This window comes from Mastomys coucha, unplaced genomic scaffold (genome assembly GCF_008632895.1).
Source record: "Mastomys coucha isolate ucsf_1 unplaced genomic scaffold, UCSF_Mcou_1 pScaffold9, whole genome shotgun sequence".
Taxonomy (NCBI): Eukaryota; Metazoa; Chordata; class Mammalia; order Rodentia; family Muridae; genus Mastomys; species Mastomys coucha.
The window spans coordinates 61,684,718-61,698,851 of NW_022196915.1; the positions used below are offsets into that span (position 1 = coordinate 61,684,718).

At 42.3% G+C, this 14,134-nt stretch overlaps 1 protein-coding gene across 1 annotated transcript in view; it reads left to right on the forward strand.

Annotated features, from left to right (window-relative positions):
• Cpb2 (carboxypeptidase B2) overlaps nt 1-14,134 on the forward strand; it is a 37,867-nt gene that overhangs the window by 5,559 nt on the left and 18,174 nt on the right. Inside the window, exons 2-4 of the mRNA XM_031360837.1 lie at nt 5,399-5,474; nt 7,140-7,264; nt 10,428-10,536. Of these exons, the coding sequence (XP_031216697.1) occupies nt 5,399-5,474; nt 7,140-7,264; nt 10,428-10,536 (310 nt within the window). The remainder of the gene's footprint in view (nt 1-5,398; nt 5,475-7,139; nt 7,265-10,427; nt 10,537-14,134) is intronic.

Consider the following 14,134-nt stretch of genomic DNA (forward strand, 5'->3'; position numbering starts at 1 on the left):
TCCCCTCCACCCCCACTCCCACTCCCACCCCTGCTCCTGGTGCTAGGACTTTTAAAGGCCTAAGCTACCATACCCAGCTGACCTTTAAAAAAAACAACAACAAAACAAAAACAAAACCAATTGTAATTAGCTGTGCATGGTGGTACATAATTTTCAATCCCAGAATTCAAGAGGCAGAGGCAGGCTGATCTCTGTGAGTTCGAGGCCAGCCTGGTCTACAGAGTAAGCTCCAGAACAGCCAGGGCTACACAGTGAGACATTGTCTCAAAAGAAAAAACAAAAATAAAAAATAAAAAAAACAAAAAACAAAAACAAAAAACCAAACAAAAAACAAAAATATAAACAAACAAACAATTGCAACTATGTACAAGGCCCTGGGTTTTATGCCTGTGATGAAAAACAAATATTTTGTTCTCCTCCTTCCTAGACAGCCATGCAAGCTGGGGTTCACAATATGTTCTTTGTTTATTCGTAACTTTCTTCTGCTTTTAATACATAGTAGTTTTTTTTTTCTCTTCTAAATTAGTTTTTCAAAAATAGGACCATATTTCAGTTTGTGTCATCTTGTTTCACTGCTTTATAATATATCATGGAAATCATCCCCAAGTTAACTGTTATAAATCAAACTCATTCTTTATAACTGGAAAACGCCCTAGGATAGCTGCACTCGTGTTTCTAGTTATTGACACTTTGAATAATGGTTCAATACATAGCCTTGAACATATGCCCCTAGGCAATGGTTGAATGGATTATGCTAAACCAGGGATCTACATCAAATTTCCCAGGCTGATGTTCTATGAGCCACTGTTTGCTCTTCTCAATGGTGTCCAGAATCCAGAGTCATTTTATCAAAGTTCTCCAAACAAAAGCATCCTCAGCCCGATCGCTAACCATGGCTATCTCCCTACCCCTAGTTACTCAGGAAAGGAAGCCCAAATTTATCAGTATGCTTTCTAAGTCTTCTCTGTGGAAGGACTGCCTAAGATTTTTACATGTGACCCTTGGTTTATAGGTATATAAAAATCAATATACAAAGCAAGCATCTACTAAAATAAATCCTAAAGAAATTGTTTTTACCAATTCTTCAGTATTTATAGAATCTTATTGTTTAATAAAGATGAAAAAAATGCAAGCTAATGAAAAGAGGGTATTTGCTTACCTTTAACACAATGGAGTAAACACAGCCACATCACCTGATACTACAAGATAAGGAGTGTTTTCAACTTTCTCGGTGTTAATCAATCTTCTCACTTCTTTATGCAATCAAAGCTGAGACTTCTGCCTTGCATAAATACTCCACGCACAGTGGGGAAAGTATGATAGAACCATTTTAGAAATTGGTGGAAATTCTGTCCTAAATCCAGGCCAAAATTCATTTAATGGCTTTTTGTGAAACTCAAGTCAGTGACTCAAACAGCAAGTTTTAAAATCAAACAGTCTAACATGATCCAATCCCAAGGTGATGCTGCCCTGTGGATGTGGAGGAGAAGCGATAAAGAGTATTAACTCCTTGCTCTCAGTAATGAAACCACTGTGTGTTTGTAGGAGCAGAGAGCCGTCATGCACTGCCCTTCAGGACACTGGAATAGTGTGGAGTCTGAGTGGAGGTGTTTCAGGATCCACTGGAAGTGCATGGTCTGGTGGCACAGAGTACACGTGCTGTGTGTTCAGAGCCACAGCTGCAGTGATGTCATGTCGTGCCACACAGGAGAATGCTATCACAAACACCTTAGGTTCATCTGGAAGGAAAAAAAATTAGAGAGAAAACACTGAAACTGTGTCACCCAGAGGAAAGCTCTTCAGCTTGCCAGTGGCCATTTTTTTTCCTGTATTTCCTGCATTTCCTGTCCCTGCCTCTATCCAGGTCCCAACCCCTGCTCCTGGTGCTAGGGCTAAAGGCCTGAGCTACCACACCCTGCTAACTTTTTTTTTTTAAACAGACAAACAACAACAACAACAACAACAACAAAATTGTAATTAGCCGTGTATGATGGTGCATGCCTTCTATCTCAACATTCAACATTCATTGGTTTTAAGTTAATTTCTCTTTGGTCTTCATGCATTCCAAAACCTTTTACTGTTGCCAAGGTTTTAGGAGCTCCACACTCAGTTACGTGGCCTCAGACTCAATTGTCGTTTAGAGAGGGGGAGGAGATACAGTAGAAGATGAACATAACGTCCTGAACTTCTTCCTGTCTAGTTACTATTCTTCTCCTTCCCTGAACACCCATGTGCTACACTAAGGAGCAGGTTGCTATTTCCCAGCAAAGCTTGATGACCTCCTGGGCTCAGCCTCAGCCAGTCTAACTTAGTCAATAAACGCTGTGTCTCAGTTAGGGTTGTCATCGTTGTGATGAAACACCACGGTCCAAAGTAACCTGTGGAGGAAAGGGTTTGTTTGTTTAGCTTAGTATACTGAATCACCATCCACTAAAGGAAGCAAAGGCAGGAGCTCCAGCAGGACAGGAACCTGGAGACAGAGACAGACAGGACAGGAAGCTGATACAGAGGCTGCGGAGGGGTGCTGCTCACTGGCTTGCTCTTCCTCTCTTGCTCACCCTGATTTCCTATAGAATTCATGATTGCCAGCCCAGGGATGGCACCACCCACAATGGCTTGGGACCTCCCACATCAATCGCTAATTAAGAAAATGCCCTCCGTGCTTGCCTACAGCTTATCTTATGGAGGTATTTTCTCAGTTGAGGGTTCCCTCCTCTCAAATGCCTCCTACGGAGCCTGTGCTAGTAACGCCTATGCACCACTCCCCTGAGAGCTACCTTAGCCTCTTCTGTACTTAGATAGTTCTCTGCATAGTTCTTCTTTAATAAAGTCTTCTATTCAGTGTATTTTTAGGCAGTTAGAGAATGAATGGTTAAGAGGTTAAGAATACTTGCTGGTTTTGCAGAGGACTGGAGTTTGGCTCCCAGAACCCACAGCGGGCAACTCCAGGGGGTCCAGGGCCCTCTTCTAGCCTCTGTGGGTACACACTTACACAATACACATCCACACATGCACACAGAGATGGAGAAAGACAGAGAGATGGACAGATAGACATACAGAGACAGCGAGAGATGGGTACAAAAAAAATAAATCTTAGGAAATAAGTATTTTTAGAGTGTCAGGAAATTTGCAGAGGAGACACATGGCATTCTTGCTTGGCTCTCATGCATGCTTCCTCATCCCATCATCTTATATTATTGCTCCATATTTCTCAAAACTGTGAAGCCAGCTCTGGTTGGCCTTGATCACTAGACTTTTAAGAAACCACTGCTTTCTTTTTTTTCTTTATATAATTATCTCTTACAGAAAAATTGGATGGCGAGCCGCAGAAATGAATCTGCTAAGAAGCCCTCCCTCTCTGAGTAAATGGTTTACAAACAGAATGTAAATTGAGACTGAATCACTCCAGTGTATTGCCCAGACTGTACCAGCATCACTAGGAACTCTTAACCCTGTAGCAAGGGTTACACTGGGATACACAAAGCAAAAGCAAGTGCTAAGAAAACTCTCCAAATCAGCTTCATCTGTCTGTCCTGGCAACAGAGGTGGCTAGGATATGGAGTGTTCAATCACCATTTGCAAAAGAAAAGAGAGCATTGTTAGAACAAGTATAATTCTAAAATATGCAATACATTTTAGGATAAAACCTTTAAAAAAAGACATTAAAGAAGGCCAAACAGACGAATCTTCTGGATTTGCTGATGAGAGGACCCAGAAGCATGAGTACGTCCATCCTCCCCAAACTATGAACCTATACATTCAATAAACTCGCCGTGAAAACCTTAAGGATTTTATGAATCAGGACAGGCGTTGAGTTTTAAATGTTATGCTGAAGAGCAGATCTCCCTAAGAAGCTTTTTGAGAGGCACAAGGTGGAGGGGGATAGGCGCTCATTTTGCAAGATACTGAGAATTAGTTTGGAGGTCAGAGAAGATAGTTCAGGTAGTAACCTGAACTTGATCCCCAGAAACTATGGGAAAAAACCTAGCTGTGGTGGTCTGTGCTTTTAACTTCACCGCTGGGGAGAAAATACAGGCAAAGAACAACAACCTCATTAAAACGCAACAGCTAGAAAGCTACATTGGTGAGGACCATCCTAGGTTATGTTACAACAACTAATCAATTCTGAAAGAGCCTGGCCTACTGTAGTAAAGTCTTAACTAGCAGTCCATTTGTGCTGTTATAACAACAACAAAATACTTTCAACTGTGGGTTTATAAGCAGCAAAAACTTCTCCCTGTGCTAGAAGCTAGAAATCCAAGGTCAAGGGCTAGCAGATTTCCTTTGGAACTGTGCACTGTGTGGATAGGGTGGAGTCACTCCAAGGCTTCTTTTACAGGGGCATTCATCCTAGTCTTATTCCAGGAGGTTCTTCCTCTGTGGCCTCTTCACTCTCCAAATCCCTCACATCCTAATATCACTTTGGTGATTGGGATTTCAACATACAGATCTGAGAGGGACACAAGCCTCCCTCATGACATTTGTCCTATCAGCTATCAATAAAATACACAGGCCCTTCCTGCTACTCCACCCTGGAAGTCTAAACTTTTTCCATTACACAACTCCGATGTCTTGAAGTTCTTTGCTCTAGCATGCTTTCAGGCGTGCACATCCCCACTGGCTGAAAGTCGGGCCTCACCAGAGCCACGTGCAAAGCTGGGGGATGCAACTTTTCTGCAGCCTGGGAAAAAGGATGTCAGTTAGTATGAAAACTTATACTAACATCAATAGTGACATAGATACCTTTGGAAGGCACTGGAGATTCTTAAATGATGATATGATGTTAAAAGGGGAAAGGAAGAGAGATACAGAGAGACAGACAGAGTCAGACAGAGACACAGAGACAGACAGAGACAGAGAGACAGAGAATTCCTTTGCTATACTTCCTACCAATAATTTCTGATGGCTTAGAAGATGGGATAGGAAAGACAAATACATTGAGGGACTGAAGAGGTGGCTTAAGGGCACTGGCTGCTCTTGCAGAGAACCTGGATTTGATTCCCAGCTCACAACTGTCTCTAACTGAGCTCTATCTTTAATTCATTGAACAAACTCTGCACTGCTTTCCACAAAGGCTCTACTAATTCATATTCCCAGTGACAGCAAACTAGAGTTCTGCATTCCCTGTGTGCAAGAATAAAAGCAAACTTGTTACTTGTCGTTTTTTTGTCGGACCCAAGTCCTTGAGCACAGAAGGGAGAGGAGAGAGATCAGAGATCTCGGTGCTCTGCCTGAGAGCTCTGGTTCTGTGAGTGGTTAGGTGTACGACTATGAGAAAGAGGCTGTTAACCCTTTACACTGAGTCTGCCCGTGCCCTAGTACACTTTAAGCTTTGTTTCCTCCAGTAAGCGTGCATCAGAGTCATGTTGTTATTTAACCAAACCATTTCCCTTCCCAGTGGCCAGGTTTTATCTGCCCTTCCGAGAACCTCCAGGCAAGTTCAACTTCTTCAGAATCTTACTACAACTTATGAGGTAATTCCCCTAACTTACCTTTACATTAGCATTTTCCCCCGTGAGCATTGTGAACTGTGTTCCCCTGCCAGTCTGTCTAGAGGTATCTAGCTATAATCACATGGCCTTTGGTTTCCAGAATCAAACCTTTACCTTTGTTTGAGGTATCATGGTATTACCTTGAAGCTGTGAGCATGTCAGCACAAAGCTGTTACAGTAGAAGATCGATAATATTTTGCTTGGAGAATAGTGGTTCTTAGCCAAAGGGTAGGCACATAAGCTATAAAGAAACTTTTATTAAAATGTCTGTGCCTGGGTCCCACCTCTGCAGAAGTCCAAGGTGTGGAAGACTGGCAGCAGAGAGGGAATGAGCCTGTGTTTGCTAGTGTTCTTTGGGAACTAGAGATCCAATACAGGTGCAAGCAGTAAGGGGTGCTTGCTAATGATAAAGAGAAGGGATGGAGCTGGGGGAGGCAGAGGTGCCTCCACTGCATGGGGCAGAGAGAGTTGACCTGGCAGAATGGAGGGGATAGTTCTCAGTCTGCAGAGAATTTCCCAGGTCAGGCAGTGGAAGCTTTGCTTTAGCAAAATCACTACCAGAACCCCACCTCTGGGAGGAATGACTCTGTAGGAAAGCACAGCGTGAGGTGGTGGCATGAGCACAGCCCTGCGCAGGAAGGCCTCAGCCCGAGGTGTATATCACATGGGGGGGCCACTCGGAGTCACCTGTGCCTCTGACAGGCACAGAGCTGAGTGGAACATGTTGGTGGCCCTCTCATAAGATAAAAATGAAATAACTCTAGAGAAAGGATCAAAAAAATCTTGATTTTAACTACTTTGCTCTGTTCCTTGTCTATTTTTATTTTCATTGTTTAATTAGCTTACAAAAAAACAAACCTGAGTTCATTTTGACATTTTCATATACATACATACATATTACATACATACATATGTATATATATACATATGACAACACTACGTTCTCGTTTACCTCAGAATCTCATTGCTTATTCTGATACTTGATATGTACTTTTAGACAAATTAGATATTATCCTTAAGTGTCTAATCTTTACATCTGCCTGGTTAGTATTCTAATAAGAAAACAGAAAGAAAGAAAGAAAGAAAGAAAGAAAGAAAGAGAGAGAGAGAGAAAGAGAGAAAGAGAGAGAGAGAAGAAGAAGAAAGAAAGAACAAACTTTGGAGAAGTGCAGTAGAATAAGAAAAATGTAAATATTCAGAGGCATTGGATGAACAAAACAGGACACTAAGATGATAATAATATCAAATGCACTGAATCTTTACTAAGCAAAATCAATGTGTGATAAACTCGCTTCCTTAGAGAGAATTTTTTTTTTCTTTTAAGCTCCTGAAATACACATGGAGCTCCATAGTAGTCATAAATGTATTCATCCTCTCATCAAATATGAAGCATCTGGAGTGTTCCGGGGCCTGGATAGGAACTAGAACAACAGTGGATAAAAAGAGCTCCCTGTGGAATGAATGTTTATACTCATTCATCTATATTCATTCATTCATGCGCAGGCCTGTGTGCTGGGTAGAGACTGGCTGAGTGGTGTCTTTGACACAGCCCCTTTAAAGACAAGTAGCTAGATGGGCCTAGCTACATTTACAAATGATGCGACCTGTTCAGCTTTCAATTTACCACTTTCCCCCTGAAAACTATAGGTTGTTCTCTGGCAGCCAGTGACAGCTGAATTCATTGTGAAGAAAAAGGAAGTCCACTTCTTTGTGAATTCGTCTGACGTCGACAGTGTCAAAGCCCATTTAAATGTGAGCAGAATTCCATTTAAGTAGGTATCCTTTGCTATGTATATTCAAAATCTATGACAAACACCTACTGTGCCTTTGATCAAGAAACAGTATAATTGGTTTGTGGGAAAATGGTGTGCATTAAAAATGGTGACGTGGCAGCCTCTGGAACAGGCTGGTGATGAGACCCAAGACCCAAAATTCAGTGACTCTTACCGCTTTGGTCTTTCATCGGAATTAAGACCCGGTGGCCTTCCAAACCTCTCATTTATCCTCTTTCTGTGACTAATCTATACCTAGACCTAGTAGGCAGAACTGTTCTCACTGTGGCGTTAGGTATTTGTCTCTTTGTTACAAACAAAAACCAAACAACAACAAAACAAAACAAACAAACAAACAGAAAGACTGACAAAAGAAACCTAAGGAAAGAAGGAAGATGTATTAGGCAGGGTTCTCTAGAGAAACAGAGTTGATACAGTGTGTATATATAGTTATATACACATATAATTAGATATGTATTTAATTACATATAAATACATATATACTTAATAGTGGGCATATTTGTGAAGAGTTTCATTTACTTTTATGTGCATGGATGCTTTTTCTGCACACATCATGTATGTGCCTGGTGCCAACAGAACTGGGAGAGGCTATCAGGGCCCCTAGAACTAATATGTCTCAGCTGCTCTTCAGAGTCTTTTGAAATCCTGAAAAGTAGGCTCTAATACCAGTGAAAGGATACCTTAGCATCAGGATGCACTTGTCAGTTAGAGAGAGAGAAAGAGAGAGAGGAGAGAGAGAGACAGAGAGAGAGACACAGAAAGAGAGAGAGAGAGAAAGAGAGAGAGAGAGAGAGAGAGAGAGAGAGAGAGAGAGAGAGAGAGAGAGAGCAGGCAAGAGGCAATGCTCCTTTCTTCTGTGCCCTTTATATAGGTTGCCATGAGAAGGCGGGGCCCAGACTTAGGGTGGGTCTTCGGACCTCAAATGATTCAGACTTAAGATGAGTCTTCACACCATCCAATTAATTAAATATTTCTCACAAATGTGTCCATCTGCTTAGGTTTTTAGTTAATTCCACGTGTAGTCAAGTTGACTGTTAAGAATAGCCACCATAGAAGGGGTTGTCATTGTACACAGTCCACCACAGCAGCAAAGCATGATGGTGGGAGCCAGACGCACTGCATTCATAGTCAGGAAGCAGAGAGCAATGAATGCTGCTGCTGGCTCCCTCTTTCCTTCACATTCAGCCCTGGACCATAGCCCATGGAATACCAATACCGCCATCTATATTTAAGATGGGTCTTCCTGACTCGGTTATCTTAATCTAGAAAAATCCCTCATGAGCCCAGAAACCTGTCTCTTCAGTGATTCTAGAGACTGTCAACTTGACAACGACCATCACACTCTGCTGGGCTTTGGGATGTCTCTTGGAAAAGGAGATGAAGCTGTCACAATTCTTTCTTCTCAAAGTTAGTGAATGTTTCTGAAGGGTAAGCCCTCAACTAGAAAGAGGGTCTGATGCTGGAGTTCAGCACTGCCACTTAGTCACCTGTATGATTTTGTAGGAATTATAAATGTGCATTGGAGGGAAATAACACTGGCTGTACATCTTAAGTGATTCAAATGCATTTAAAAAAATTAAAAAAAAGCAAATCCAGTGTATTGGGTGTCTCTGAGCAGAGGCCATTCCCTCCTCTGGTTTCTCTGGATCACTTTCTCATTTCCTGAGTCACGAGCCCGGGTCCCCCTGCTGTCCCTTTATACTTCTTGAGATCATGGTCTGAGGTGTGCCAATGGGCAACCTCTGTAAAATATGCTGGAAGAATTATTGATGATTTCTTAGGGGTATTTACTGCCCCTTCCAGGAACTACATTGAGCCAACCTGCACATCGTTTCACTTGTCCTTATAGAACTGTGCAAAGTTAATGCTGTTCCCAGAGACAGATGAAAAACGTTTAGAGATTCATTTATTTTATGTGCATATATTTTGCTTGCACGTATGTCTATGCACCACTTGTGAACATTGACCACTGAGGCCAGAAGAGGGCATCGAATCCCACAGACTAGAGGCAGAGATGGTTGGGAGCCACTGTGTGGGTGCTAGGAACGTAGACTCTGTCCTCTGCTGGTGCAGCCAGTGTTCTGCACTGTCTCTCCAGCCCTGAAGGATTTTTTTTGTTTTGTTTTGTTTTTGTTTTTGTTTTTTTAACTTACAAGGAAATTTCCCAATGTCAGCCAGTTGAAACATGGTAGAGGCAGCAGTCAACCCACTGCTTTTCATCAGTAGGAGAGCTAATTCCAAATTGTTCAGCCTTATATAGCTCATGGGTAATTCTGGTAAAATACTTGCCTGGTTAGTGGGTAAGCAAACTAACAGTCTCAATTTTATCTTTCCCTGCATTTTGATTTGCAAAAGGTTTGCTCATGTTTCATCCTGCAGAACACCTGGGGTACATCTATGAAAGACAAAAAAGAAGGGCTGTTCCATGTGCTTCTCCTGTGTCCTTCACTGCAAACAGATATTGCTCGGGATTGAAGCGAGTGTTGATCAGTCTCTGTCTCCTAGCCAGATTACTGTTGCTCTGATAAACACCAAGACTAAAAACAACTTAGGAAGGAATGAGTTTATTTAATCTTGCATATTATAGTCCATTATTGAGGGATATCAAGGCAGTAGCTTGAAGCAGAATTCACAGAAGAGTTGCTTACTGGCTCACTCTCAGGCTCATATTCAGCAAACTTGGTTAATACAACCAACCCATCTGCCTAGGAATGGTAACACGCACAGTGGGCAGGGCCTTCTTACATCAGCTAGCAGTCCAAAAACTGCCCTACAGACTTGCCACAAGCCAATCTGATAGAGACAGTTCTTCAGTTGAGGATCTTTCTTCCCGGGTGTGTCAGGATGACAGGCAAGATCAGCCATCACGATTTTCATAGAAGACGTAGAGAAGGACAAGTTTTGGGCAGTCCTGAAACCATCCCTCACACCCTCTCGCCAGTGTCCACAGTGTCCACAGGGCCCTGCTAATAGTGTTTGTGGATTCATCTTGTCTCCATACACTGCTGTGTTGTCTTACTCTAAACTGCTCGTTAGACCTGCTATCGATGTTCCCTCAAGCTCACATACGGTGCCTGCAATGGGCCATGTGGGAAGGCCAGCACTGTGCTTGGAAATCGCTCACCTTCTGCTTCCTCATCAGCGTCCTGATGAACAATGTGGAGGATCTGATTCAACAGCAGACTTCCAATGATACGGTCAGCCCCCGTGCCTCCTCATCGTACTATGAACAGTATCACTCACTAAATGAGGTAAGTCACCTTGCCGATCCTCAAAGGTACTGTGTTCTGTTGACCAGCATTGCCACCTTAACCACAAGGAATTACCGAAGAATCATAACCAACAAAGGAGTTTTGTTTTGATTTTTAATCACACTTAGGTTGATCAGATGGCTGTAATTCATCTTTTTACTGATGTCTCTCCTGGGAAGGTTGCCCCCATATTTGATAAACTAGCTCTACATCAGCATGTGAGTCTAAGGCTAAGAGTATCTGTCATTTCTGGAGGGTAATACTGAAGAAAATATCAAATGCTAATAACAACAGAAGATAAAGCATAGGACTGTTTCATTAAAACTGTCCAAAACATTGCAATTGCTCATATCTATTTGGACCATTATCTGAATTTTAGTCCTTGTATTAAAGATTTATTTTTTATTTTTTATGTATATGAATGTGAGTAGTCTATTTGCACATATGGCTGCATGACAGGATTGGGCATCAGACAGAAGAGGGCATCAGATCCCATTATAGATGGTTATAAGCCATCATGTGGGTGCTGGGAATTGAACTCAGGACCTTTGGAAGAGCAGTCAATGTTCTTAACCACTGAGCCATCTCTCCAGCCCTCTGAATTTTATTCTTAATAATCACCAGATTACCTCATAGAATTAAAGTGATGTATATTACCTTATATTTAAATGTTATAAATGAATGCATTTTATTCTTCTGGGTAGGAGCCTTTAAATCAGGATGTCTTTGACTGGGTGCCTAAAAATCGGCAGGAACCACAGCTGAGACTTGGGTAATAAAAATCAATTTTATCTTTCATATTTGAAATCATCCATTTCTTTCCAGTTGGTCAACCCGAAACTCAGTCTGCTTCCAGAACCTATGTGCCTGGCTGATTGATGACGCTGCTCCATTTTCACACCCCACATTATTTCTCTTTAGCATCCTACATCTCTCTATTGTACGTAGAGCACTTCTCACTAGCATCCATCACCAGCAATGCGAGACAAACTTGATGCAGACAGGTTAGGCAGGAGAGGCTTGAAAAGTGAAAGATGCCTGTGATGCCATCATGTTGAGTTTGATAGGCAGAGGGAAATGCTTAAACAGGAGCATTTAAAAATACATTATTAAATTATTTTTTTCCAGACAGTTATGTTGTCTTACCATATTCCCAGGAAAGACTTGGATGACAAACACACACCATGGCTGTGCTCATGTGCTAAGGATTCTATAGCAAAGCGACACAGGCTGTCTAGACATTTATTTGCTCATATTTCTGGAGGCAAGAAGTCCAAGATCAAAGTGTTGGCAGGGTTTTGTTTTCTTCTGAGACTTCTTTCTTTGGCTTGGAGACAGATGTTCCCTTTCTTCCAATGTTCTTCTAATTTGCTTTCTCCTGTTGTGATAAACATCATGACCAAAAACAACCAGGGGAGAAAAGGAGTTTTCCTCAAGCTACATAGAACCACCTGCTTAGGGATAGTGTGTGTGTACATGTGCACACACACACACACAAACGTACACACACACACACACATACACATACACTGCAGTGCTCTGGGCCCTCTTCTATCAGTTCATAATGAAAAAAACACCCCCATGAGCTTGTCTACAGCCAATTTGATTGAGACATTTTCTATGTTGAGCTTCCTCTTCACAGATAACTCTTGCATATGTCAGGTTGACGTACAACCAACCTGGACATGTGGCTTTCCATTGTACGTTCCCATATGACTCCTCTGTCGGAACCTCCCCTTCTTTTAAGGACAGTAGTGAACTGGATCAGTGCCTCCTCTGAACCTCATCACAGACGCAGGGCTTCAACATACCAGTTGGGGAAATATGCTATACCATCACCATGGTATTTCAAAAAGTATTTTAGACTTCCCCTCCCCCTACTCCAAATCCTTTCTAAAAGACTCAGGGAAATATGATACTTTTACTCTCAGGAAATTCTTTTATCCTTCATCTACTTATGACTACCTCATCATGACCACCCAAGATGGTCTAGTAAGTTCATCAATGAAGCTGGCTCCGAAGCTGTGTGGGAAAAATATGCTGAATCACCAGTACTATGGCATTGATTAATTAGTCCATGTAGTAGTTTCCCCAGACATATTGACCCCCGTATAACTAATGGAGGAAATAGAATTCTAGTGCATGACCCCCTTGGTGGTTAAATCTCTGACACCTTAGAAACCAAGTTGGAGCTTGGTGACAGGCCTTTCAGGAACATCTTTGTCCCTGGCATCCATACAAGAGCTCACAATGTCTTGCTGATTGTGCCACCGGAAGAAGACCTAGGGTAAATGATGGTCCCATTACCATCAGCCAGGATTGCTGTGTGAAATCATCACTAGGAAAGCCCGTAGAGATAAAAGCAGAGAATCATGAGTTCACAGGGTCCAAGACAGCCACAGAAGTTGGTCTGTAATAAGACATGACCAAGTTTGGTCCCAGCTATCGCATATCAGATGACAATTCAATACCTGAAATTGAATGGGGATGCTAAAGTCAGCCCTAGAAATTATTTTTCCTCCCATTGTAGTTTTGATAGAGCCTCAGATTCCTCTGGACTCCTGTGCTGAAGAGAGTGAGACCACCGCTTGTGGTGGAGTTTCATTCTTCAGCTTACCCATATTTACCTTTTGTGGTCACCATAGCCTCATTAGGTTTATGGTGGGAAGCAATCATGTTGACATATTTCCTGTGTAAAAAAGGGTGCCCAGGTTGTCTTAGTTCTAAAAAGTGAATTGAATTTGTGTGTGTGTGTGTGTGTGTGTATGATATAATCTCTGAACCTGTGGCTCACTGATTCAGCTAGACTGGTTGGCCAGTAAGCTCCAAGGGTCTTCCTGTCTCTGTCCTTCCTGACATACTCCCCCTTCCCTAGTGTTAAGATTATACAAGCATGCTATAGTGCCCAAGCTGTACGTGGGTGCTGGAGATCTGAACCCAGGTTCTCACGCTTCCTCAGCAACTGCTATAGCAACAGTAATCTCCCCAGCTCTGAATTTCTTTTTTTAAGCCTCATAATGTGGGCTTCAGAATGCCTGGTAGGAGGACCTAGGACCTCATAAAGAGAGACAAGAGTCTCAATGTCAAAAGCCTCTAAAACAGTGGTTCTCATCCTTCCTAATGCTGTGACCCTTCCATACAGCTCCTTATGCTGTGCTGACCCCCGACGGTAAGATTATTCTTGTGCTACTTCATAAGTGTAATTTTGCTACTGTTATGAATTGTAATGCAAATATTTTTGGAGATAGAGGTTTGCCCAAGGGGCTGCAACCCACAGTTTGAGAACTACTGCTCTAAAACAAGTGGAGTGGCCATGATGGCTCAAGCCCATAACCTCAGCATTCAGAAGGCTGAGACAGGGAGATAGGAAGTCCAAGGCCAGCCTGGGTTACTATAGTGAGATCCTATCTCAAAACACAATGACAAATGCCCAAGGCATAGCTCAGTTACAGGTCAGTGGCAGGTTCTTGTCTCTTATGTACAAGGCCCTGAATTCCATCCTAAGTGCCAGAAAATGAATAACAAACAATGTCTGGGCTGGAGAGATGGCTCAGCAGTTAAGAGCACTGGCTGCACTCTTCCTGTGAGTGCCCAGAGG